Source organism: Anolis sagrei, chromosome 1 (assembly GCF_037176765.1).
Source record: "Anolis sagrei isolate rAnoSag1 chromosome 1, rAnoSag1.mat, whole genome shotgun sequence".
Taxonomy (NCBI): Eukaryota; Metazoa; Chordata; class Lepidosauria; order Squamata; family Dactyloidae; genus Anolis; species Anolis sagrei.
The window spans coordinates 6,210,987-6,237,288 of record NC_090021.1 but is presented as its reverse complement, the minus strand read 5'-3'; the positions used below and the strand labels follow the sequence as shown (position 1 = coordinate 6,237,288).

General features: G+C 43.9%; 1 protein-coding gene across 1 annotated transcript in view; it reads right to left on the bottom strand.

Annotated features, from left to right (window-relative positions):
• Positions 1–26,078, bottom strand: part of ELP3 (elongator acetyltransferase complex subunit 3) — a 173,841-nt gene extending 147,763 nt beyond the window's left edge. The window contains exons 1-7 of the mRNA XM_067462594.1: positions 25,958–26,078; positions 23,526–23,625; positions 21,289–21,427; positions 20,864–20,934; positions 20,293–20,356; positions 14,406–14,474; positions 12,463–12,617 (exon numbers count right to left, since the gene is read on the bottom strand). Of these exons, the coding sequence (XP_067318695.1) occupies positions 12,463–12,617; positions 14,406–14,474; positions 20,293–20,356; positions 20,864–20,934; positions 21,289–21,427; positions 23,526–23,625; positions 25,958–25,976 (617 nt within the window). The 5' untranslated portion in view covers positions 25,977–26,078. The remainder of the gene's footprint in view (positions 1–12,462; positions 12,618–14,405; positions 14,475–20,292; positions 20,357–20,863; positions 20,935–21,288; positions 21,428–23,525; positions 23,626–25,957) is intronic.
• Positions 26,079–26,302: the final 224 nt, after the last annotated feature.

Below are 26,302 nucleotides of genomic sequence, written 5' to 3'. Positions count from 1 at the left end.
CTAGCTGAATGAAAATTGTTTTAAGCTACCCACAGCATACGTATCTCTCCTTATGAACCCTCTAGGAATTTAAGATCTTGTGGGGAAGCCCTGCTCTCGGCCCTGCCATCTTCACAGGTCTGATTGGCAGGAACGAGAGACAGGGCCTTCTCAGCGGTGGCCCCTCGGTTGTGGAATGCCCTCCCCAGGGACATTAGATCAGCCCCCACCCTCTTAACGTTTCGCAAAAAAGTTAAAACCTGGCTATATGAGCAGGCCTTCCCAAACGCAGTGTAGCTATTAAACTCTGATCTTGAAACGGTTGGACAACGTGGCTGGATAATGACTGGTAATGAAATGCAGAGGAATTATGGGTTTTATTGTGTTACTGATGTTAATTGTAATGAATTTTCACCTGAGTTTTTAATGTTTAAATTATTTTTATACTGTTGTGGGCATCAAACTGTGCCGTTTTGTAAACCGCCATGTGTCGCCCTCGGGCTGAGAATGGCAGTATAGAATCATAGAATCATAGAATCAAAGAGTTGGAAGAGACCTCATGGGCCATCCAGTCCAACCCCATTCTGCCAAGAAGCAGGAATATTGCATTCAAATCACCCCTGACAGGTGGCCATCCAGCCCCTGTTTAAAAGCTTCCAAAGAAGGAGCCTCCACCACACTCCGGGGCAGAGAGTTCCACTGCTGAATGGCTCTCACAGTCAGGAAGTTCTTCCTAATGTTCAGATGGAATCTCCTCTCTTGTAGTTTGAAGCCATTGTTCCGCGTCCTAGTCTCCAAGGAAGCAGAAAACAAGCTTGCTCCCTCCTCCTCCCTGTGGCTTCCTCTCACATATTTATACATGGCTATCATATCTCCTCTCAGCCTTCTCTTCTTCAGGCTAAACATGCCCAGTTCCCTAAGCCGCTCCTCATAGGGCTTGTTCTCCAGACCCTTGATCATTTTAGTCGCCCTCCTCTGGACACATTCCAGCTTGTCAATATCTCTCTTGAATTGTGGTGCCCAGAATTGGACACCACATAGAATTGGACACCAGCATAGTAAATAAATCAATAAATACTGGTTGCGTCAAAAGAATATCGATGCCAGGCCTTGAAAGGCAGCCAAACTCCAAGATGTTTATAAGTTTTTATTCCCTTTTTTTTTTTGCATTCAAAACAAAAAAAAGTTGAATGCGCTGCGAACGTGAAGTTGCGCTTAGTCAGAGCTAAGCTTTTGGCAGGTCGAACGAGAAGCCAATCCTCTCCCCTTTACAAAGATAAGCTCAGCAAAGCCAGGAGATTTGCCCTCTGCCAGACCGCTTCTGGTCCCATTTCTTTAGATTTCCTTAAGTCTTTTCGAACAGCACATAATTAAACCTCTTATCGTCCTCCCTTCGCTGCCAACAGTTAACCACCGGCTTCACGGCAAGTTGAACTTTTCTTGGACTCGGCTCAGCTTTTCAGGCCGTGAGTCACCGGCTTTGGCCAGCGTCTCCCCCCTCTCGTCCTCCGTCCCAAAATGAGTCAGAAAGAAAGATAAAGAGACCCCCCTCCCTCCCACAAATTACAATATTGCACCTATAATTCAAGCCTGTCTATGGGCCGGCTCCGAGATCCTTTCCACCTTCCCCAAGGAATCCTGCATCCCGATGCTTGGAGGTGAAAGCCTTTCTCTGAGGAACAAAAGCGGACCAGACAATGAAATAACGATTCCCTGCCACTCTGTCCTCCTACGGAAGGGACGGCCTCCGCCTTATCGCTAATTCCACATCCTTGTTTGATAGGAAATGGGCTGAAATCCCCTCCGCGGCTTTGTGTTCTCGAGAGATAAAATTAAAACTTCTCCTCAGCCTTAGTCAAACATGCCTTGCAAAGGGAAAATCCCCTGCGGCTCAGCCTGGATGCAAAGATTGGAACTTTCTCCACTGGCCCTCAATACAGGCAAGAAGGAGGTTTTGATGGAAACGAGGCAACGGTCACACCAAGTGTCAACAGGACAATCAACAGCTGAGGTTTTGCATTGCGTGTGCTCCAAATCGGCACACATAGAGTTGTCACTTCTCACTCTTCTTCATCCTCCCTTACAAATACACTTTTTTCATTGTTATCTCAACCAAAATTTTATTATCATTTTATGTTGTACATTTGGCCCTCCCACTGTTTTTCCTTTTCCACTTTGTTAGTTTGCACTGTTTTATTTCACTTGGAGGCTCCTTCTTTGGAAGCTTTTAAACAGAGGCTGGATGGCCATCTGTCAGGGGTGCTTTGAATGCAATATTCCTGGTTCTTGGCAAAACGGGATTGGACTGGATGGCCCAGGAGGTCTCTTCCAACTCTATAATTCTATGGCTTGTATGTTGTACTTCTTTTATTATGATGTTATTTTTTGCCGTTTTTATTTTGCTGTAATGTATTACCGGGCTTGGCCTCATGTAAGCCACTCCGAGTCCCTTCTGGGGAAATGGTGGCGGGGTATAAATAAAGATTATTATTATTATTATTATTATTATTATTATTGTTGTTGTTGTTGTTGTTGAAGGCTTTTATGGCCAGAATCACAGGGTTGTTGTAGGTTTTTTTGGGCTATATGGCCATGTTCTAGAGGCATTCTCTCCTGACATTTTGCCTGCATCTATGGCAAGCATCCTCACTACCTCTGAGGATGCTTGCCATAGATGCAGGCGAAACGTCAGGAGAGAATGCCTCTAGAACATGACCATATAGTCCGAAAAAACCTACAACAACACATTATTATTATTATTATTATCCTGGAAAGAAGTGCGAATGGAGTGCTAACAGCAGCGTTCCATGCTGGGTACGATCCTATTCAGGATTATAGAATCATAGAATCCTAGAATTGGAGGAGACCTGGTGGGCCATCCAGTCCAACCCCATTCTGCCAAGAAGCAGGAATATTGCATTCAAATCACCCCTGACAAATGGCCATCCAGCCTCTGCTTAAAAGCTTCCAAAGAAGGAGCCTCCACCACACTCCGGGGCAGAGAGTTCCACTGCTGAATGGCTCTCACAGTCAGGAAGTTCTTCCCCATGTTCAGATGGAATCTCCTCTCTTGTAGTTTGAAGCCATTGTTCCCTTGCATCCTAGTCTCCAGGGAAGCAGAAAACAAGCTTGCTCCCTCCTCCTCCCTGTGGCTTCCTCTCACATATTTATACATGGCTATCATATCTCCTCTCAGCCTTCTCTTCTTCAGGCTAAACATGCCCAGCTCCTTAAGCCGCTCCTCATAGGGCTTGTTCTCCAGACCCTTGATCATTTTAGTCGCCCTCCTCTGGACACATTCCAGTTTATCAATATCTCTCTTGAATTGTGGTGCCTAGAATTGGACACAATATTCCAGGTGTGGTCTAACCAAGGCAGAATAGAGGGGTAGCATTACTTCCCTAGATCTAGACACTATGCTCCTATTGATGCAGGCCAAAATCCCATTGGCTTTTTTTGCCACCACATCACATTGTTGGCTTATGTTCAACTTGTTGTCCACGAGGACTCCAAGATCTTTTTCACACGTACTGCTCTCGATTCAGGCATTGTCCCCCATTTATTTTGCTGTAATGTATTACTGGGCTTAGCCTCATGTAAGCCGCTCCGAGTACCCTCTAGGGTGGGTTGTTGTAAGTTTTTTCGGGCTATATGGCTATGTTCTAGAGGCATTCTCTCCTGACGTTTTGCCTGCATCTATGGCAAGCATCCTCAGAGATAGTGAGGTCTGTTGGAACCAGGAAAATTGGGTTTATATATCTGTGGAAAGACCAGGGTGGGACAAAGAACTCCAGTTCCAACAGACCTCACTACCTCTGAGGATGCTTGCCATAGATTCAGGCGAAATGTCAGGAGAGAATGCCTCTAGAACATGGTCATATAGCCCGAAAAAACCTACAATGACCCAGTGATTCCGGCCATGAAAGCCTTCAACAATACAAAGTTTATTGCTGTTGTTGTTATCCTGGAAAGAAGTGGCAAGTGGAGTGCCATCAGCAGGGCTCCATCCAGGGCCCGGACCTGTTCAGGATCATAGACTCATACATTTGGAAGAGACCTCGTGGGCCATCCAGTCCAACCCCATTCTGCCAAGAAGCAGGAAAATCGCATTCAAAACATCCCCAACAGGCGGCCATCTAGCCTCTGTTTAAAAGACTCCAAAGAAGGAACCTCCGGGGCAGAGAGTTCCACTGCTGAACAGCTCTCACAGTCAAGAAGGTATTCCTCATGTGCAGGTGGAATCTCCTTTCTTATAGTTTGAAACCATTGCTCCATTATGTCCTAGTCTTCAGGACAGCAGAAAACAAGCTTGCTCCCTCCTCCCTATGACTTCCCTTCACATCTTGATCCACGGCCCTCATCATGTCTCCTCTCAGCCTTCTCTCCTGAAGGCTAAACATGCCCAGCTCTTTAAGCCGCTCCTCATAGGGCTTGTTCTCCAGACCCTTGATCATTTTAGTCTGATTGCAGCCAGGAAATCAGAAGATGTTTCTTTCTTGGAAAGAGAGCAATGTCCAATCTCAATAAGATAGTGAAGCATCAGGAAGGCTGAGCGAAGAAAGAGACACCCCTAAACTGTGGTGTTGGAGGAAAATGTTGAGAGTTCCTTGGACCACAAGAAGATCCAACCAGTCCATCCTCCAGGAAAGAAAGCTCAGCTACTCACTGGACGGAAGGAGATGAGAGGCCAAGATGAAGCACTTTGGCCAGATAATGAGAAGTCGAGAAAGCTAAAAGAAGACAATGATGCTGGAGAAAATGGAAGGAAAAAGGAAGAGTGGCCGACCAAGGGCAAGATAGATAGATGGTATCCTTGAAGGGACTGGCTTGACTCTGAAGGAGCTGGGGGTGGCCACGGCCCACAGGGAGCTCTGGCGTGGGTGGTCCAGGAGGTCACCAAGAGTCGGAAGCGACTGAATGAACAAACAACAACATAGTCCCCAGATCTGCGCCAGAGAGGGTTCAATGTATCGTCGAAGACTTTCATGGTCGGAATCACTGGGTTGTTGTAGGTTTTTTGGGGCTATATGGCCATGTTCTAGAGGCATTTTCTCCTGACGTTTCGCCTGCATCTATGGCAAGCATCCTCAGAGGTTCGTTCAAATTACTTAGGGCTTTGAATTTTTGTAGAAGGCAAGGGAGAAACTTTTAATCCGGTGGTTAAGCGGATCGATTGAAGTGCTGCTGGGAAAGAATAAATGCGATTTCATCAAGCAAATGGTGCAATTTTTCAACCGGTAGGAGTAAAAAGAAAAGATATACCTTTTGGAAAGAAGAGTAAAGATATGGGAAATGGAAGACTTTGTCCTGTTAATGGAGAAAATCATATTCAAGAAGGTCTTTTCTTCCAGAAAAGGATGGTGGGGTTTTGGTGCCTTTACTTTTAAGGTGTTATAGGATAAAACCTTTTTATTCAGGCAGGCTTTTAAAGACGAAGGTGTTTAAGATCTAGGCAGGGGAGTTAACTGTTTTGATGGATTTCAACTGTGAATTTTTTTTTAGTGCTGTTTGTGTTCAATTCTATTTTAATGTTTGTATATTTGTATATTTCAAATTGAATACTAATGCTTTTACGTCAAGCGACTTTGAGTCCCCTTTGGGGAGATAAAGCAGGGTATAAATAAATGTAATAGTAATAGTAATAATAATAATAATTTCATCTAAGTTCAAGTTTTAGCAACGCCCAGACCTAATTGAATGTAAGCAATCCTATCAGTGAGAAGGGTGACATATAAACGTCGTAAATATCATAAATAAATATCTCCTTGAGGGGACTCAGGACGGATCACAGTACACATACACGGCAAACATTTGGTGCCATTTTGGATAGACAAGACAGAGATAGACAGAACAGAAAGGAGGTATTCTGTGTCAAAGTCTGGCTTTTTGGTGCCTTGGGAGGGTGTGTTCGGATCCAGCCACAGGGGGTGCTGTTGCTCCATCCTCTATGACAAAAAGCCATAAGAACTTCCTCCTTCCTTTTGGTCACTGGGCATTTTGTGATCTTTTTTCTTTATGGTGTCATAAAATACCTCCCCCGCTTGTTTTAGTGGTACCTAATTTCTCTAATTACAGCTCAAGCTGTTTTTGAACTGCTTAGGTCAACAGTAAGCTGGGCTGACAGTTGGCAGCTCATGCCAATCCAGGACTTCAAACTGGCAACCTTTTAGTTGGTAGATCTGTGGTGCAGCTGGCTGGGAGTCAGCTGCATTAAGATCACTACTGACCAAAAGGTCATGAGTTGGAAGCCAGCCTGGGTCGGAATGAGTGTCCGACCAATTTGTGTTGCTTGCTGTCGACCTTTGCAGCCTGAAAGACAATTGCATCTGTCGAGTAGGAAATTTAGGTATCGCCTACACAGGGAAGCTAATTTAACTAATTTACTACGCCATAAAAATCTCCAGCAAGCCTGCAAAGAATGAGGAAGTACTTCATCAATGTCACAAGTGGACGGTGAAGCGACAGCTCCCCTAGTGGACAGAATACCCTCATGAAGTTGGAATTTTAAATTACCTCTGTGTCTGTCTATATATGTTGTGTGTCTACTACGGCATTTAATGTTTGCCATGTATATGTACAATGTAAAACGCCCTGAGTCCCCTGTGGGGTGAGAAGGGCGGAATATAAATACTGTAAATAAATAAATAGATCTTATAATTGGTGATTTACCAGCTGCGCTAAAGCCCAGCCCTACCTGTGAGATCATTGGTGTCTCCTTCTCTAGAGGTTTTTAGGCAGAGGCTGGAGGGCCGTCTGTCTGGAGTGCTTTGGTTGTGCATTTCCCGAATGGCAGAATAGGACTGGTCTGGATGGCCATTGAGGTGCCTTCCAATTCTATGAACTTCTGAGGAAGCATATCATAGAATTATATCATAGCTTGGGGACCTGGTGTTGCCCGTGCGATTTGAGATAGGCATTGAGATAGGTTGGTCTTTATCAGTTATTTATGTTGCTCACAGTGGTCTCAGGAAGTTAGTGAAGGTACTGCGAGTCTCTTCGTGCATGGTCCATCCTCCTCAAAACTGCACCAGGATGTAGAGTGGATTATGGGGGCTCTGTGTACCAAGTTTGGTCTTGATCAGTCATTGGTGAGTGTTGCAGTGGTCTCGGGAAGTGAGTGGAGGTACTTCAAGTCCCATCATCCGTGGTCCATCCTCCTCAAAACTGCACCAGGATGTAGATTGGGTTATGGGAGCTCTGTGTGCCAAGTTTGGTCTTGATCAGTCATTGGATGAGGGTCACAGTGGTCTCAGAAAGTGAGTGAATGTACTGCAAATCCCATCAGCCGTGGTCCATCCTCCTCCATTCTACACCAGGATGTAGATTGGGTTATGGGGGCTCTGTGTGCCAAGTTTGGTCTTGATCAGTCATTGGATGAGGGTCACAGTGGTCTCAGAAAGTGAGTGAAGGTACTGCAAGTCCCATCATCTGTGGTCCATCCTCCTCCAAACTACACCAGGATGTAGATTGGGTTATGGGGGCTGTGTGCACCAAGTTTGGTCTTGATCGGTCATTGGATGAGGGTCGCAACGGTCTTGGGAAGTGAGTGGAGGTACTTCAAGTCCCATCATCTGTGGTCCATCCTCCTCCAAACTGCACCAGGATGAAGATTGGGTTATGGGGGCTCTGTGTGCCAAGTTTGGTCTTGATCAGTCATTGGATGATGGTCGCAACGGTCTCAGGACGTGAGTGGAGGTACTTCAAGTCCATCCATGGTCCGTCCTCCTCCAAACTGCACCAGGATGTAGAATGGGGGCGCTGTGTGCCATGTTTGGTCTGGATTGGTAATTGGATGAGGGTCGCACTGGTCTCAGAAAGTGAGTTAAGGTAATGCAAGTCCCATCATTCGTAGTCCGTCCTCCCCCAAATTGCATCAGATCTAGGATCTGGCAAATTCCTAGAGACTATTTTTCCCCAGGCAAAAGTACGCTAAGTGAAAACACAGAAATGGGCCCTTGTCCCAAGTATGTCGTACAAGGGATTCTCGATCTGTATACGTTGCATAGAGCATGGTATTTATTTCTTACTAAGCATATGCTGGATGGGAACTTTTCCGAACTCTTCCTTGTAGGGCTGCTGTCCTTCTGGCTGGAAAAGGACCACAGCGCAATGCCAGAGGAGTGCATTACTCACTGAAACAATAGTTTCCCTGCATGCTTCCCAACATCCCGATGACTCACGGCTGCCATCCCACACCAGGGAAGAAGCCAAACGTGAAACAGGAAACTCAAGCTGGCAAGCCTTCAGCAAAATGAATGAATGGGGCAGAAAAGGAGGATTTCACAGAATATTTTTTGAGTGTTTGCTGCCCTCCAGAGGAGAAGAGCTGGACAAACCCAAGGATGTCCACTTCACTCTGCTTTGGAGATCTTCTCTCTAGAAATCTCTATTGAAGGAATTTATTTATCTTGTCAGAAGCAAATTGAGAATACAGTTATAATGTATTAAAAAACCACAAAGTTAAAAACTTGGCATTGTACGAAATGTCCTTTGACCAGAAGCTGGCCACTTGGTGTTGCCCTGAGAGGTTGTCCTTTGTGCACGTGGCAGGGCTCAGACTGCATTGTATTAGGTGGTCTGTGGTTTGCTCTTCTCCACACTCGCATGTTGTGGACTCCACTTTGTGGCCCCATTTCTTAAGATTGGCTCTGCATCTTATCTTGTGGTGCCAGAGCACAGTCTGTTCAGCGCCTTCCAAGTTGCCCAGTTTTCTGTGTGCCCAGAGGGGGGGGGGGGTCTCTCATTTGGTATCAGCCATTGGTTGAGGTTCTGGGTTTGAGCCTGCCACTTTTGGACTCTCATTTGCTGAGGTGTTCCTGCAATTATCTCTGTAGGTCTTAGGAAGCTATTTCAGCTATTTCTGGGTTTGAGCCTGCCACTTTTGGACTCTCGTTTGCTGAGGTGTTCCTGCGATTATCTCTGTACGTCTTAGGAAGCTATTTCAGCATGTTGGCATGGTATCCAAGCAGAGGATGGGCTGGAGATGTCAATGCCTTGTTCCTTTCATTGCTGGCTGCTACTTCCCAACGGATGTCAGGTACTGGCTAAACAGTGTAATTTCCAGTGTTGTGAGACGTAGACATCCTGTGATGATGTGGCATGTCTTATTAAGAGCCACATCAACTGTTTTAACATGGTGAGATGTATTCCACACTGAGCACTGAGTAGAAATGTGTAAGGGCTGATGTCTTCACCATGTCTGGTTGTGGTCCCCAGGTTGTGCCAGTCAGCTTTTGTACAATATTATTTCTAGCACCCACTTTTTGCTTGATATTCAGGCAGTGTGTCTTGCAGGTCAGAGCACGGTCCAGGGTAACTCCCTGGTATTTGGGCATGTTGCAATGCTCCAGTAGGATTCTTTCCCAGGTCATCCTCACAGCTCAAGATACTTGTGTGTTCTTAAGATTTGGTGTCGATTCGTCCAGTGGTTTTTGAGTTATGTTAATCCCACGAACGAACATTACATTTTTATTTATATAGATGATGTTGTTGTTTGTTGTTTGTGTTTTTGGTTTTATTTTGCTGTAATTTGTTGCTTGGCCTTGGCCTCATGTAAGCCGCCCAGAGTCCCTGTTGGGGGAGATGGTGGTGGGGTATAAATAAAGATTATTATTATTATTAGCAATCTAATTATTCCAAAATACCGGAAGACATTCTTTTTGGCGAAATACAACGTGCTCCCTTCTGCAGTACTAGAGGGATGATATCGCAAGGAACCATACTGTGAGCACCTATGTCCATGTGAGGCTGAGGCACATGTTTTACTGCGCTGCTCTTTCTACCGAGACCTTCGGCTATATTTTATTAATCCAATCTTACAAAGTACGCCAGGGAGACCTGAAAGGTTTATTGGCTGACCAATCTTCTGAAATTACTGCCAAAGTTGCTCGCTTTTGTGCAGAAGCAATAGCTTGTCGGCGCAGGATGCTGTTAGTCTTAAAAGGTTTTATTATTTTATCTCGATTTTTATCACTGCTATTTAAGCATACAAATATCCAATACTGTTTTAAGTCTCATACTTAAAGCTGTTTCTTAACTCGTCTTTTAAAAGCTGTATTTGAAAGTATTATAAAAGCTATATTTTAAGGCAGAGGAAAGAGAGACCAAATTGCCAATATCCGCTGGATAATGGAGTAAGGCAGGGAGTTTCAGAAAAAACATCTACTTCTGTTTCATTGACTCTTCTAAAGCCTTTGACTGTGTGGATCATAATAAATTGTGGCAAGTTCTTAGTGGGATGGGCATCCCAAGCCCCCTTCCCTCTCTCCTGAGGAATCTGTACAAGGACCAAGTCGCAACAGTCAGAACTGACCACGGAACAACAGACTGGTTCCAGATTGGGAAAGGCGTACGGCAAGGCTGCATCCTCTCACCCAACCTTTTTAACTTGTATGCAGAACACATCATGCGAGGATGTGCGGGGCTTGATGAATGCAAAGCTGGGGTGAAAATTGCTGGAAGAAACATTAACAACCTTCGATATGCAGATGACACCACTCTGATGGCCGAAAGTGAGGAGGAGCTGAGGAGCCTTCTAATCAAGGTGAAAGAAGAAAGCGCAAAAGCTGGGTTGCAGCTAAACATCAAAAAAACCAAGATTATGGCAACCAGAATTTTACATCTGCTGTACATGGATGACCTGAAGCTGAATGGGAAAACTGAAACTGAAATCCAGTCTCTGACTAACACTGTCTGAATCTTTAGCACTGATATCAGCATGGAGTTTGGTTTGGACAAATGTTCGACAGTGGCATTGAAAAAGGGAAAATGATTGACAACTGGGAAATAGAGGGAGAAAATGTGGAAGCAGGGACAGACTTTGTATTTCTAGGTGCAAGGATTACTGCAGATGCAGACTGTGGCCAGGAAATCAGAAGACGCTTCCTTCTTGGGAGAAGAGCAATGCCCAATCTCAATAAAATAGTGAAGAGTAGAGACATCAGACTGGCAACAAAGATCCGCATAGTTAAAGCCATGGTATTCCCTGTAGTCACCTACGGATGTGAGAGCTGGACCTTAGGGAAGGCTGAGCGAAGGAAGATCGATGCTTTTGAGCTGTGGTGTTGGAGGAAAGTTCTGAGAGTGCCTTGGACCGCCAGAAGATCCAACCAGTCCATACTTCAAGAAATAAATCCCGACTGCTCATTGGAGGGAAGGAGATGAGAGCCTAAGATGAAGTCCTTTGGCCACATCATGAGAAGACAGGAAAGCTTAGAGAAAAGAATGATACTGGGGGAAAGCATCCCCTAAACCAGGCCCTTTAGGAGAGGAGGATGATCCAATTGCACTGCTTCCAAGCCACAAGCTTTCTTCTCCTTGGATTTCTTTCAGAGCATCCCAATCCCTGCATATTTCCAATTTCCTGTTCCTGGACTGCAACTCCCAGCAATCCTCCAGACAGATAAGATAGATTAGATAGAGGTAGGTTGGTAGGTAGGTAGATTAATCAGGAGGACTGCTGGGAGTTGCAGTCCAAGAATAGATAGAGAAGAAAGAAAGGTGAGAAAGAGGGAGGGAGAGAAAAGCAGGGGAAGGGAAGAGGAAGAGAAGGAAAGAAGGAGAGAATGAAAGAAAAAAGGGAAGGAAGGAAGGAAGGAGAGAAAGAAAGGAGAGAAAGAGGGAGGGAAGGTTGGCCACAGCAACATGTAGTGGGTACAACTAGTAGCAAAATAAAAAATAACAAAAACATAATAAAAACAAATGATAAAATGGTAATAGAAATAGACAAAGAAAGCGAAAAGCAAAAGAGAGGGAATTGTAGTTCTCCCACATCGTTATGTATTTTCTAAAGGGAGCGTTAATAAAAATGACATTACATCCTGGCTTTTTCCTAATAAATTATGTTACTAATTAACTAAATGATAATACCACACACCCCAAAACAATCCATTTTTTTAAAAAAATGGGCACCGCCAGTAAAACAAAACAAAACCTCTGCTCTCTTTTATATCTGCTTACCATAATTTTCATGAATGCTTATTTCAGAAAACATCAAATGAGGACACACATAATAATAAAGCACATAAGGAATAACATAACAATATTACAACGCCATAAAACTCTCCAGCAGTGTGCAAAAGAATGAGGAAGTACTCAATCGGTGTCACAAGTGAATGGTGAAGCCACAGCGCCCCCAGTGGCCAGAATTCAAAAAGCATACCCTCGTGAAGCTGGAAAGTTAAATAGCCTCTGTGTCTCTGTCTATATGCGTTGTGTGTCTATGGCATTGAATGTTTACCATGTATATGTGAATTGTGATGCAGCCTGAGTCCCCTGCGGGGTGAGAAGGGCGGAATATAAATACTGTAAACAAACAAACAAACAAATAAATACACAATTATGCATCTTGAAGCTGCCAGAGGAAAAAATCACAAAGGAATTCAAAGTTTTCAATGGGCACATTGTTCAGCTAACACAAATGCCTGGTGCAAGAAAAGCAAACCAACAAACGGAATATATGATTCTGCAACAGAGGATACCTACCGGACTGCCTCTGCCACGCTGTTCGAAGTGTGACCGGAGAGCGCATCGTGCAAATTACGGATAAAGTAATCCCTGTACTCTTCCGGAAGGGCCATGAACGTCCCACCCATCACAATGAACTCCACTTTGTCCACACTGTGGCCCAGCTGCTTCAACTGCAAAGATACAAAAAAAATCAGAAAGTACAGCAGTCATGGAATCATAGAGTTGGAAGAGACCACATGGGTCATCTAGTCCAAAAAAGGAGCTTCCAGCACACTTTAAGGCAGAGAGTTCCACTGCTGAACAGATCTTGCAGTAAAGAAATTGAGGTCTGACCAAAGCAGAGGGGAGGGAGAATCATAGAATAGAATCAAAGAGTTGGAAGAGACCTCATGGGCCATCCAGTCCAACCCCATTCTGCCAAGAAGCAGGAATATTGCATTCAAATCACCCCTGACAGATGGCCATCCAGCCTCTGTTTAAAAGCTTCCAAAGAAGGAGCCTCCACCACACTCCGGGGCAGAGAGTTCCACTGCTGAACGGCTCTCACAGTCAGGAAGTTCTTCCTCATGTTCAGATGGAATCTCCTCTCTTGTAGTTTGAAGCCATTGTTCCCTTGTGTCCTAGTCTCCAAGGAAGCAGAAAACAAGCTTGCTCCCTCCTCCCTGTGGCTTCCTCTCACATATTTATACATGGCTATCATATCCCCTCTCAGCCTTCTCTTCTTCAGCTAAACATGCCCAGCTCCTTAAGCCGCTCCTCATAGGAGCTGGGCATGTTTAGCCTGAAGAAGAGAAGGCTGAGAGGGGATATGATAGCCATATCATAGAGACTATGACTTCCTTCCAACTAGACTAGATGTTGCACTCCAGGACAAGAAAAGCCCTTTGACTTTAAACACCACACATGAAACAATCCTTTTATTGGAGATAATTAAAAAGCAGCAAAGTAAAAAAGCACTTTAAAGAAATAGGTAAATCCAATAGGTAAGAAGATAAGCAGGAACAAAATAGTCCAGGGTAAAGCTCAGAAAAGTCAAAGAAAACAAAGTCCACACTTCTCTAATCTAGTCCAGAAAACCAGGAAACATTGATCCAAGACATTGGTATGTAGTCATAAAATGCAAGAATAAAAACCATGAAACAAGAAATACTTAAGCATGAATCTTCCAAGCTAGGGTTCCATGAAACAAGGACAAGAACTTAACTTGATTCCAAACTATGTTTCATCTGGCTACATTCCCCATACTTGGGACTTTTATCCCCTTGTTAAGCTATCCCAAGCACTCAGAAATTGGTTTCGCTTTAGTTGAGATTCCCTTATCTTTTTCTGATGAAGCCTGGCAGAACGCCAAAGCCACTGTTCGGCTTTTCTGTTTTGATTAATATCCTGCCGCCTATCTATTTGCTCATTAACTTCTGCAGGTGCCGAGTTGTTTTCAAGCCCCAAATCTTGGGAACTCTCTGGTAGCAATTCAGGGAGTACACCATCATCCCCACACCCTTCAGGGACATCTCATGGGAAACTACACTTCAGACAGGGATCTCTTGTTCATTCTCTGCATCAATATAATTGACCAAACCACTGCCATCTTGTAACTCATTGACATCACTCCCCACATCCAGAGCACTCTGATCCTGAAACACAATCACAGGCTGAGCTCCAAGACTAGACTCCTTTTGGTGCACCCCAAAATCCCATTGCCTTTTTAAGCTACTGCATCATGTTCAACTTGTTGTCCACAAACACTCCAAGATCTTTGGGTCAGACTCCAAAATGACCTTTACCTCTGAAACATCAGAAAAACCCTCAGCCGCTTGCTGAGCTACAACAAGGACTTCAGAAGTCACGTAAAGTTCAGACTAAATGCCAGCACAGGCTCACTGACCTGGGAATCACTCGCTGCCAATTTCAAATTTAACAAACATCACTATAATTCTCTTGTGAGAGCAAAACATTACCTGTTCGACACGGTGCCTGGTCTGGAGGTAGGGGTCATATCTGGCTCGAATGGCCCTCATTGACGTCGGCTACAGGAAGGAAGGCAAGCGGTCAATAAAGAAAATATTCCTCAGCACACTAAGAAACAGTCAGGCCAAAGGAAAACAGAAGAGCCTTACAAATTATATACATTTATTCTACTGTAATCTAAAAATAACTAGTGGGTGATTACTCAATATTGGAATTTTTGGTAAGTAGGTAGATGTTTAACACTAATTACTTTAGCTATTTAATTTCAACTCAAGCTTAGGTACCCGGCGATGCTCAGGTTAGGTCTTTTGTAGAGATAAATATCATTATTGTTTGTTTTTGGATTATATGAATGGTTCCATTAGAAGATGCATAAGGATGTGGGTGAACTATAACTCCCATCCTCCTGGATCAATTCCCTACAAACGTTGCCAGTCCTTAAAAGTTGATCACGGTGGTTCTATTTGCCAAGTTTGGTCCAGATCTGTTCACAGTGGTATCTGGATGAACTACAACTCCTATCAGGAGAGGAAGTCATAGGGAGGAAGGAGCAAGCCTGTTTTCTGCTGCCCTGGAGACTAGGACGCGGAACAGTGACTTCAAACTACAAGAGAGGAGATTCCATCTGAACATGAGGAAGAACTTCCTGACTGTGAGAGCTGTTCAGCAGTGGAACTCTCTGCCCCGGAGTGTGGTAGAGGCTCCTTCTTTGGGAGCTTTTAAACAGAGGCTGGATGGCCATCTGTCAGGGGTGATTTGAATGCAATATTCCTGCTTCTTGGCAGAATGGGGTTGGACTGGATGGCCCATGAGGTCTCTTCCAACTCTTTGATTCTATGATCTTCTGTCATTGCCTCTCAAACTTTGCCAGTACTTAAAGTTGGTCAAGACAAATATACAGTATGTGCCAGCTTTGGCCCAGATCCATCATGGGTGGGGTCCACAGTGCTGTCTAGATGTGGGTGTACTATAACTCCCATCATTCCAGGTCAATTCTCCCAAAAGCAGCGTCAGCTCCTTTGAATCCCACTGGGGAGAAAAGTGGGGTATACATTTAATTTATGAACTAAGTGATGAATGAACTCCAACAAGACAAGTGCTTGCCACATTTCGTTAATGTCTCTAATTCAGAGAAATCAAGTTTCATTTTATTGTTGAAGGCTTTCATAGCCAGAATCACTGGGTTGTTGCAGGTTTTCCGGGCTGTATGGCCATGTTCTAGAAGCATTCTCTCCTGACGTTTCACCTGCATCTATGGCAGGCATCTTCAGAGGTTCTGAGGTCTGTTGGAAACTAGGAAAATTGGGTTTATATATCTGTGGAAAGTCCAGGGTGGGAGAAAGAACTCTTGCCTGTTGGAGCTAGGTGTTGTGACTCAGCTGGAATCACAGAGTGATGGTTTCAATGATTCTGATAGGGATGTTCAGATGGAAAGCAAGGATGTTCGTGTGTTAGATGAGGAAGACCAGGACCAGGGGGCAGGAGTTCAGTTGTTTCCCACAGCAACGGTTGATGCTGGGGAAAGTGAAACTACTGAGAGTGAGTGCCAGGAGCCTGATGAAGGAATTGGGGAGGATGGTTCCCAGCCAGCTAACGAGGGATTTGACCTTGACGGGGCCGGTGATTTAGATAGGGCTGATCGCTTGGAATTGAAAGTGCAACGGAGTGTCAGGATCGCCAGGAGGCGAGAGAGAGAGGCCCGAGGCCATAGGAACGCCTTCATGCTGGCCCAAGAGTATTAAACAGATTGTTTGAATGTGTTTCAGTGTCAGAGCAACGTCACACTTTAAACCAGACACTTTGGGATTTATCTTGTAGCTTTTCATGTTTTAGGACTTTTTCATGTACTTAAGGGACTTTGCCTTGCCTATGCCTTCATGGATCTTGTTTGCCTATGTTACCTTGGATTGATCTCTTGAAACATACTTTTGCTTTTTGAACTTTTTATCTTTTATTTTAAAGAAAACTACAAAGACAACTGCTGGTGTGTTCTTTGGTGTCTTAAGCAAGGTGGTTCTACTCTGAGGTGCGACACTAGGTGTGAATGTTTCAGTTGGCCGCCTTGATTAGCATTTGATGGCCTGACAGTTTTTAGGTGTAGCTTGTTACTGCCTGGGAGAATCATAGAATCAAAGAGTTGGAAGAGACCTCATGGGCCATCCAGTCCAACCCCATTCTGCCAAGAAGCAGGAATATTGCATTCAAAGCACCCCTGACAGATGTCCATCCAGCCTCTGTTTAAAAACTTCCAAAGAAGGAGCCTCCACCACACTCCGGGGCAGAGAGTTCCACTGCTGAACGGCTCTCACAGTCAGGAAGTTCTTCCTCCTGTTCAGATGGAATCTCCTTTCTTGTAGTTTGAAGCCATTGTTCCATTGCGTCCTAGTCTCCAGGGCTCCCTCCTCCCTGTGGCTTCCTCTCAATCTTTTGTTGAGAGGTGATTAGCTGTTCCTGATTGTTTCTTGTCTGGAGTTCCCCTTTGTTTGAGTTTTGTTCTTTATTTATTGTTACAATTTTGGAGTTTTTTTAAATACTGGTAGCCAGATTTTGTTCATTTTCATGGTTTCTTCCTTTCTGTTGAAATTGTCCACAGAGAAGTCAGACATAGCAGAGCACCTGATGAACCAACCTGGACACAGCATATTATTATAGAACACAGAAATGCTGGACCACTCACCATCACAACCACCATGTCAGGCTACACAGAGAAGCCATTGAAATCCACAAGCATGTGAACAATTTCAACAGAAAGGTGGAAACCATGAAAATGAACAAAATCTGGCTACCAGTATTAAAAAATCTCTAAAATTATAACAGTAAATAAAGAACAACACTCAAACACAGGAATATCAACATCCTCTGGTGCAATTCTATGGGAATTTTCCAGCAAAAGTTCATTATCATTCCTGGAAAGGTGTTAGAAAAACTAGCAATTTCTGAAAAACTCTCAGTTAGAACAACTAGCAATTTCTATATTCACTTTTTTTTTTTTTACTTCCGGGGGAGAGCTGTGCCCTGAACCCCATTGCGAGGCTAACAAAGCTACTCCTATGACAAGATTTCTAGAAATGCTATTTCAGTTTCATTGAAGGGAAGTCTCCATCTAGTGGCCAATCTGACTTTGTTACTGGGAAACCTCCAAGCACAACTCACCATTTCTAGGTCCTACAGCATGGCTTTATGCTCAATTTCTGGTGCAAATTGACCACAGAATTGCATCAGAAAACCTAGAGCAGTGGTTCTCAACCTTCCTAATGCTGTGACCCCTTAATACAGTTCCTCATGTGGTGATGACCCCCCAACCAAATCATTATTTTCATTGGTACTTCATAACTGTAATTTGCTACTGTGATGGATCGTAATGTAAATATTTGATATGCAGGAAGTATTTTCATTCACTGGACCAAATTTGGCACAAATACCCAGTACGCCCACAGTTTGAATATTGGTGGGGTTGGGAGGGGATTGATTTTCTCATTTGGGAGTTGGAGGTCTTAAGTGGAATTTGTATGTAAGTCGGAACAGGAACATTTCTTAAGTGTAACTCCAGCTATATATTTCTCTCTCTTTCTTTTTTCATCTAGCAACAGCCTGACCTTCTCTTAGCTACAGCCAATCCACGTCGTTCCTTTTTATTCCCTTCTGCTCTGGGACCAAAAAGGTTTTTTAGTTCAAACTTTCAATTATTTTAATTTGGATAAGGTGTGCCAAGGTTGGTTCGGAACCATTATGCCACAGAGAAGCCTTTGTGGGACAAACCAACTAACCAAACATCATACATACATATATGCACACATACTTTGACTTTCATCTATCTATCTATCTATCTATCTATCTATCTATCTATCTATCTATCTATCTATATCAGGGGTCCTCAAACATTTTAAACAGAGGGCCAAGTCACAGTCCCTCAAACTGTTGGAGGGCCGGATTATAATTTGAAAAAAATCCAAACATGAATGAATTTATATGCACACTGCACATATCTTATTATTAGTGCAAAAAAGCCCCCTTAAAAACAATACAATAAATGAAGAACAATTTTAACCAATATAAACTTATTAGTATTTCAATGGGAAGTGTGAGCCTGCTTTTGGCTGATGAGATAGGATTGTTGTTGTTGTTGTGTGCTTTCAAGTCATTTCAGACTTAGGTTGACCCTGAGTGAGGGCGGGTTAAATGACCTTGGAGGGCCGCATCCAGTCCCCGGGCCTTAGTTTGAGAACCCCTGATCTATATAAATAAAAATGTAATGCTCATTTGTGGGATTAACATAACTCAAAAACCACTGAATTGACACCAAATTTGGACACAAGATACCGATCAGGCCAACGAGTGACCATCACTCATAAAAACACTGAAAAACTGTTGAGGCTCAGCGTCACAGCAACGTATCTACCACCAGTTGCAGGAGAAGGAGGAGTGATGCTGAGTCAGACTTGGATCAGCGTCAGCTGAAGCGTATTCGTGATATCATTTTGGCCCCGAGCGATTTGGAGGACTTTGCAGGGTTCGGCCCTGAGGACCAAGTAGAGTCAGATTACCGGGGAGTAAAGCGGGTGGCCAGTGAGTCTGACAGTGATGATGATACCCTGAATAAGAGACTTAAAGATACAGCTGACAATTCCAGTTCAGGGGAATTGGAAGCCAGTGAGGATGAAATGGAGGAGGAACTGGATTGGACTCTGGTTAAGAACATTAGGGACATATGCACCCAAGCTACATCCAGTGATGAGTTCGAAGGTTTCCAAGGTACTTGGAAGGAAGGTTCTTCTTGGCAGAATCAGGAATTAGACCAACGATGGCAGCGTTGGCGTGGCCAAGAGGCAGCAGCTGAGGGAAATGAATCAGATGCTAGTAATGAAAATCAATTAAGTGATGGTGACTGTGAATAAATTGAGCACGCTGGGATGTGTAAGTTGCAGAAGACAAAGTGTTGCTTATGTGCTTTGTGCTGCCTAACCTCTGTTTGGGTCCCTGGTATCCAGCTTTCCTGCCTTGTGTATCTTGACTTCGGAACCGTTCTACGTGAGTGACTTCATCCTGCCTCTGACCTTGGAATCGGCTTTAGACTACGCAACTGCTTATCGGACTTTGTTATTGTTCTGGACTCTGCTTGATATTCAAGCTATTTTGATTTTGTGTTTGCCACACACTCAAGTTAACTCCTGCTTTCCTTTTTGCTGAGCTCAAGTCCTGGAAGATCCGGCTTATTGCTTCTTTGTTTACCTGCTTGAAGGCTCTTTTGTTTTGCTAATTACACTGCTGTTAAGTGATGTTATCAGTTAGAGACATATTAAAGACTGCTATTAACACTTCAATTGCTGTGTAAGACAATCTCTGTTACCTGAGTCACAACAAAAACACAGCAGAAGACAATTAAAAAGCAAAAAAAAAAAGCAAAAAAATTACATGACAACGCATGCACAAAACCACATATGCACACAAAACATATATACACTGAAAGGATGAAGGAAGGAAGGAAGGAAGGAGAGAAGGAGGGAAAGAAGGAGGGAAGGAAGGAAGGGAAGGTAGAGAAGGGGAGAAGGAAATAAAAAAGTGAAAGAAGGAAGGAAAAGAAAGGAAGGAGACAAGGAAGGATGGAACCAAAGAGCAAAGGAAGGGAGGAAAAAAATAGGTAGAGAAGGAAGAAAGAAGAAGGGAAAGTAGAAGGGAAAGAAGAAAGGAGAGAAAGAGGGAGGGAAAGTTGGCCACAGCAACCCGTAGCGGGTACAGCTGGTCTATACATATATTCTGAAATCCCCCCAAACCCATATTTCTGGCCCCAAGCATTTCAGAAAAGGGACCCTTAACTCGTACTTCCAATATCCTGCTCAGCAGTTTCCCTGGCATATGCCTAAGACAATTGCAAAGTACCTCATATCCAGTATAAGATTGGGTTGAATATTCAAAGTCTGAATCAGGACCTCCTGGACAGTATCTGTATTTGCAAGAGAGGAAAGCAAATCACACAGTGGCACAAGAGCACAGCTCCTCCAGACCCATATTAGTCTTCTGTATTACATTGCACTGCTTTTCCATGGAGTTGGAAGAAGCCTCATAGGTCTGCAAATGCAACCCCCTTTTTTCCACTGTGACAGTCCTTGGGGGAGTTTGGGGGGGGGGGGGGGTATGAGTTTTAAAGGCAATTTTAAGCGCATTTGTTATATTTTAATTCTGTTTTTTATCACACTATTACTATTTAATTTGTTTTTAAACTTTTGTATTTTGAACTTGTCTAGTGTGGGATTGTTAGCCACCTTGAGTCCTCACAAGGAGAAGAAAGGAGGACTATAAAGTCAGTACACTTTTATAACAGTTGTATTTTGTGCCCATAATATACCTATATTCTGGGGACCACTTTACCGTCCTTGGAAAAGGATCAAAACTAGTTGCCAGCCCTGGACATAAAAGGTTTCAACACATCCCTGCATTGTCTCGTACTTACACACATATGTTTCCTGTAAAGTTGATGTGTGGACACCTATGTGGTTTACACATGACAGCCACAACAGCAATCTGAAAAAGAAGACGCATTGCAGAGACGTCATCTTACATGACACGACACCTTGAAAGGCAAATTCACTCAATCAATGCATTTCAGGCACAAGGAAGGCACAGAAGAAACTTTGGATAGTGCTGAACTGTTGTCACACTCCACCACTTAACAAGCCAACCGTGACTGGCACTACCTTCCACCTGGAAACCGATGTCCTCAATGCGGGAGAACATGCGGATCAAGAATAGGGCTCCAACTACGGATTCACCGCCAACACACTGAACTTTGAGGGCCATCATCCTCAGGCTATGAGTTATCGCATAAGTAAGTAAGTTTAAATACCTCCAAGGAAGGGGAATCCAAGAAAGACTTACCCCGCTTGCCGTACGGATGGGCTTGGCCTTCAGCTTGGGAACCAGCACACGGCGGTACTGCGGTGGCACAGCGGCAATGATGTCCACCAGGCGAGGCTGGGCCGAAAGCCCATATTTAGCAGCCGTCTTGGTTTTGATCCTGAAATAGAAACACAACATGGCAGAGATGGGGAAGAGGGAAGTCTCTGGGTAATAGAACCCCACACCTTCTATTATTTCCGCTCTTGTCAGCCGGGAGTATAGCAGTATAGCAACATTCAGGAGAGGGTTTGCGATGTAGTTTGTCGCATTTTCGTTTTAATTATTTTTACAGTCATTCCTCTATGTCTTGACTTTTGCAGAATTGATTATTTATGGATTTATTTATTTATTTACGACATTTATATACTGCCCTTCTGAGCCCGAAGGGGACTCAGAACAGCTTACAAGGTATATATTACATACAACATATTATATTATTAGCATAGTACAATATCAGCATTAAACATTGTTATATTGCACCATAACACTATATTGTAATACTATTAGTAATATTATATGTAATCTATATAAATAAAAATGTAATATTTATTTGTGGGATTAACAGAACTCAACAAGCACTGGACGAATTGACACCAAATTTGGACACAATACACCTAACAACCCAATGTATGTCCTTCACTCAAAGAAATTGATTTTGTCATTTGGGAGTTGTAGTTGCTGGGATTTATAGTTCACCTACAATCAAGGCGCATTCTGAACCCCACCAACGATGGAATTGAACCATACTTGGCACACAGAACTCCCATGACCAACCAGAAATAATAGAAGGGTTTGGTGGGCAGTGTCCTTTGGTTTTGGAGTTGTAGCTCACCTACATCCAGAGATCACTGTGGATTCAAACAATGATGGATCTGGACCAAATTCCACATGAATACTCAATATTCCCAAATGTGAACACTGGTGGAGTTTGCGGAAAATAGAATCTTGACATTTGGGAGTTGTAGTTGCTGGGATGTATAGTTCACCTACAATCACAGAACATTCTGAACCCCACTAACAATAGAATTGGGCCAAACGTCCCACACAGAACCCCCATGTGGGCCACAGCAACACATGGCAGGGGACAGCTAGTATAAATATATAATTATAATAGCATATTATTATTATATTGCATTACATTTTAATATTATAAATATTATATTTATATACAATATATTATATTATCAGTATTGGACTGAAATGTTCTCTTTAAGAACATCTAGGTGCTCCTGTGTAAATCTATGGCCAACTTCCAGAGGAAGTCAACTATACTGTCATGCCATTAGACCCTAAAATAATAGAGAATTGTTCAATCAGGTAAAAATATCACCTTTTCTATTTCCTCGTTTTTCACTCTCTGGGATGTTCTGTGTCTCTAACCTCATCCAATATGAAAGGTTGATGTTGGAACATGCTTCCAAAGGAGATAAGATTGGCCTAATCCCTCCTGGCTTCCAGGAATAAAGTGAAATCGTGGTTGTGGGACCAGGCTTTCGGACAGCAGACTTAATTAGCACTTTGGTTGGAAACTGACTGGAATGACGATACCGCTGATGATATTGTATTATTGTTTTAATCAATGTTTATGTATTGTTTTAATTAATACTTTATGTATTTTAATTGTGTTGTATTATTGTAATTTTTTTTTATATGAAGCGGTATCAAATCGTTGCCAAATCTCTAAGCCGTCCTGAGTCCCCCTTTGGGGGGGAGAATAATATAATAATAAAGTTTATTTATACCCCGCCACCATCTCCCCTAATGGGGATTCGGAGCGGCTTACATGGGGCCAAGCCTGAACGACAAATTACAATACAAAAATACAAATTGCAGTCAAATAAACAACATAATAATAAAGTATAAAACATCAAAGCATATAAACAATATACACAAAACATAGAAACCAAACATAATGACAAAGAGCGGGCCGCATGTACATAAAATGATTTAAAAACTCAGGGTGAGATAAAGAGGCAGAACTGTTTGTAAGGGAGAACTCATAGTGAGACCAAGAAATAAACAAGAGAAGAGAAGAGGCGGGGTAGAAATACCGGAAATAAATAAATATTTTTAAAAACCAGTTGAATTTTGAGTTGGTTGAATGTATGGGTTCTGGCTATAATTAGAGAATAATAATAATCAAACCTCAAAAAGTAGGGGAACACATTTAGATTAATCTAGGAAAACAGGTAAGAGATGGATATGATACAACTTACTTGTTTAAGTTGACATCTTTGCCTTGTTCGTGAGCCTCAATCAGCTGCTTGATGACATCGGCAATGGTCATCATCATCAGCTCGGCCCGGCTGAGGTCCCCTGAAACACAAGGAAAGGCTGGTCCAGAGTCTGCGCAAAATTGTGAAGTACTGGGTGAAAACAGTAAGTACAAATGGGCTGTCACTAAGATGCAAATGGGAAGGTCTGGATGCAGAAGTCATTTTGCCCGAAGTAAGCTTTCCTGCAGATAATGGATTCATTTGTAATGTGGTGCTGAAGGAGAGAGACTTCTGTGGTTCCCAGGGATTGTCAAAAAGACAAACAAATAAGTCCTACAGCATATCAGGCCTAAGCTCTTCTTAGAAGCCAATATGGTTAAACCAAGTCACTTGCTTACTTACTTAGGCGATCCCTTATAGTCCGAGTAAGATTGTCCCCCAAGGTTGGTGTACTGGTGGTGGGTACATAGATGGCTATGGAGCCCTATTCTTGATCTGCATGTTCTCCTGCAGTGAGGGCATTGGTTCCCAGGTGGAAGGCGGTCCCAGTCGGGGTTGGTTTGATGCACCTTCCTCTTGGCACGTTTCTCTCTTTCACCCTCCATTCATGCCTCTTCAAATTCTACAGCACTGCTGGTCACAGCTGAACTCCAGCTGGAGAGTTCAAGGGCCAGGGCTTCCCAGTTCTCTGTGTCTATGTCAGAGTTTTTAAGGTTGGCTTTGCGCCCATCTTTAAATCTCTTTTCCTGTCCACCAACATTCTGTTTTCCGTTCTTGAATTTGGAGTAGAGCAACTGCTTTGGAAGAAGGTGGTCGGGCATCTGGACTACGTGGCCTCTCCAGCACAGTAGATGGCAGAGGAACATCGCTTCAATGCTGGTGGTCTTTGCTTCTTCCAGCACGCTGACATTTGTCCACTTGTCTTCCCAAGAGATTTGTAGGATTTTCTGGAGGCAACGCTGATGGAATTATTCCAGGAGTTGCATGTGACGTCTGTAGACATTCCATGTTTTGCAGGCATATAGCAGGGTTGGGAGGGGAATGGCTTTATAAACAAGCACCTTAGTATCCCTACGGATGTCCCGGTCCTCAAACATTCTGTGCTTCATTTGGAAAAATGCTGCACTCACAGAGCTCAGGCGGTGTTGTATTTCAATGTCAATGTTGACTTTGGTGGAGAGGTGGCTGCCAAGGGAGCGAAAATGGGCACTACCATCTTCAGGTCCTCCACATCTAGCAAGGGGTGCAGCTGGCAGATCAGCCGAAGCTGGTAGGAAGCACTCCAGACCATTGTTGCATCTACCTGGGCTTTATTTATCGTGTCAGGGGCAACCAAACAGTTGTATTACATTCTTAACAGAACAAACAAACAGACAGACACACAAAACACAAAGTTTGCAAGCTTGGTAGTTGATTAAATGTCCTTTGGGCTGACATTTGGAAAGACGGATCCTTAGCTCAGGCCTGGGCCAACTTGGGCCTTCTCTCCAGGTGTTTTGGACTCCAACTCCCACAATTCCTAACAGCCGGTAGGATGTTAGGAATTGTGGCTGTTGGGGTCCAAAACACCTGGAGAGAAGGCCCAAGTTGGCCTAGGCGTGGTCTACACTGTCAATACTGGGCACCACAATTGAAGAGAGATATCGACAAGCTGGAATGTGTCCAGAGAAAGAGGGCGACTAAAATGATCAAGGTTCTGGAGAACAAGCCCTATGAGGTGCGGCTTAAGGAGCTGGGCATGTTTAGCCTGAAGAAGAGAAGGCTGAGAGGAGATATGATAGCCATGTATAAATATGTGAGAGGAAGCCACGGGGAGGAGGGAGCACGCTTGTTTTCTGCTTCCTTGGAGACTAGGACGCAATGGAACAATGGCTTCAAACTACAAGAGAGGAGATTCCACCTGAACATGAGGAAGAACTTCCTGACTGTGAGAGCCGTTCAGCTGTGGAACTCTCTGCCCCGGAGTGTGGTGGAGGCTCCTTCTTTGGAAGCTTTTAAGCAGAGGCTGGATGGCCATCTGTCAGGGGTGATTTGAATGCAATATTCCTGCTTCTTGGCAGAATGGGGTTGGACTGGATGATGGCCCATGAGGTCTCTTCCAACTCTATGATTCTATGATTCTATGAATACAATTTGGGATTGATGGTGGCCCATTGAAGATAGGCTGTTAGGAATTGTGGGAGTTGGAGTCCAAAACACCTGGAGAGAAGGCCCAAGTTGGCCCAGGCCTGACATATAGAGCAAAATAAACTGATCAATACATAAAACAAGGTTAAACTGATTTCCCCCTACCCAAGGCCTCAATTTAGGCCACCAAATGCCTTTCAGGACAGTGCCCATCATTCCCAGCCTTGACTGCTGGGGATGATGGGGCCTGTAGTCCATTATTTTGGGCTAAAGGAGCTCTAATGACTGAAGCCCCCTCTGCTCACCTTTCTTCTTCTGCCTCATGTTGAGAAAACGCCTCTCGACTTCTCAGCCCTTCTGGTTCTCCTGTTGACCACCTGAGAAGCAACAACTTCCCTGTGTATTTTCACGACACCGTCGCGAAAAGGGAAAGGGCGGAAGCGGAAAAGGGAAAGGGCGGAAGCGGTATGTAGCCACGCGGCCGTAAAGCGATGCAGAACGTGCCAGGATTGGCGGAGAGGCTGGAGACTAGATTGTAAACACTGGCCCCGCCTCTCCCGAGCGCTGCGGACTGAGCATGCGCTGCCGAGCTATGCTGCTGCTGTTGCTGCTCCGCCCCCTGCTGGAATTCCAAGGCTTTTTCATAGTAA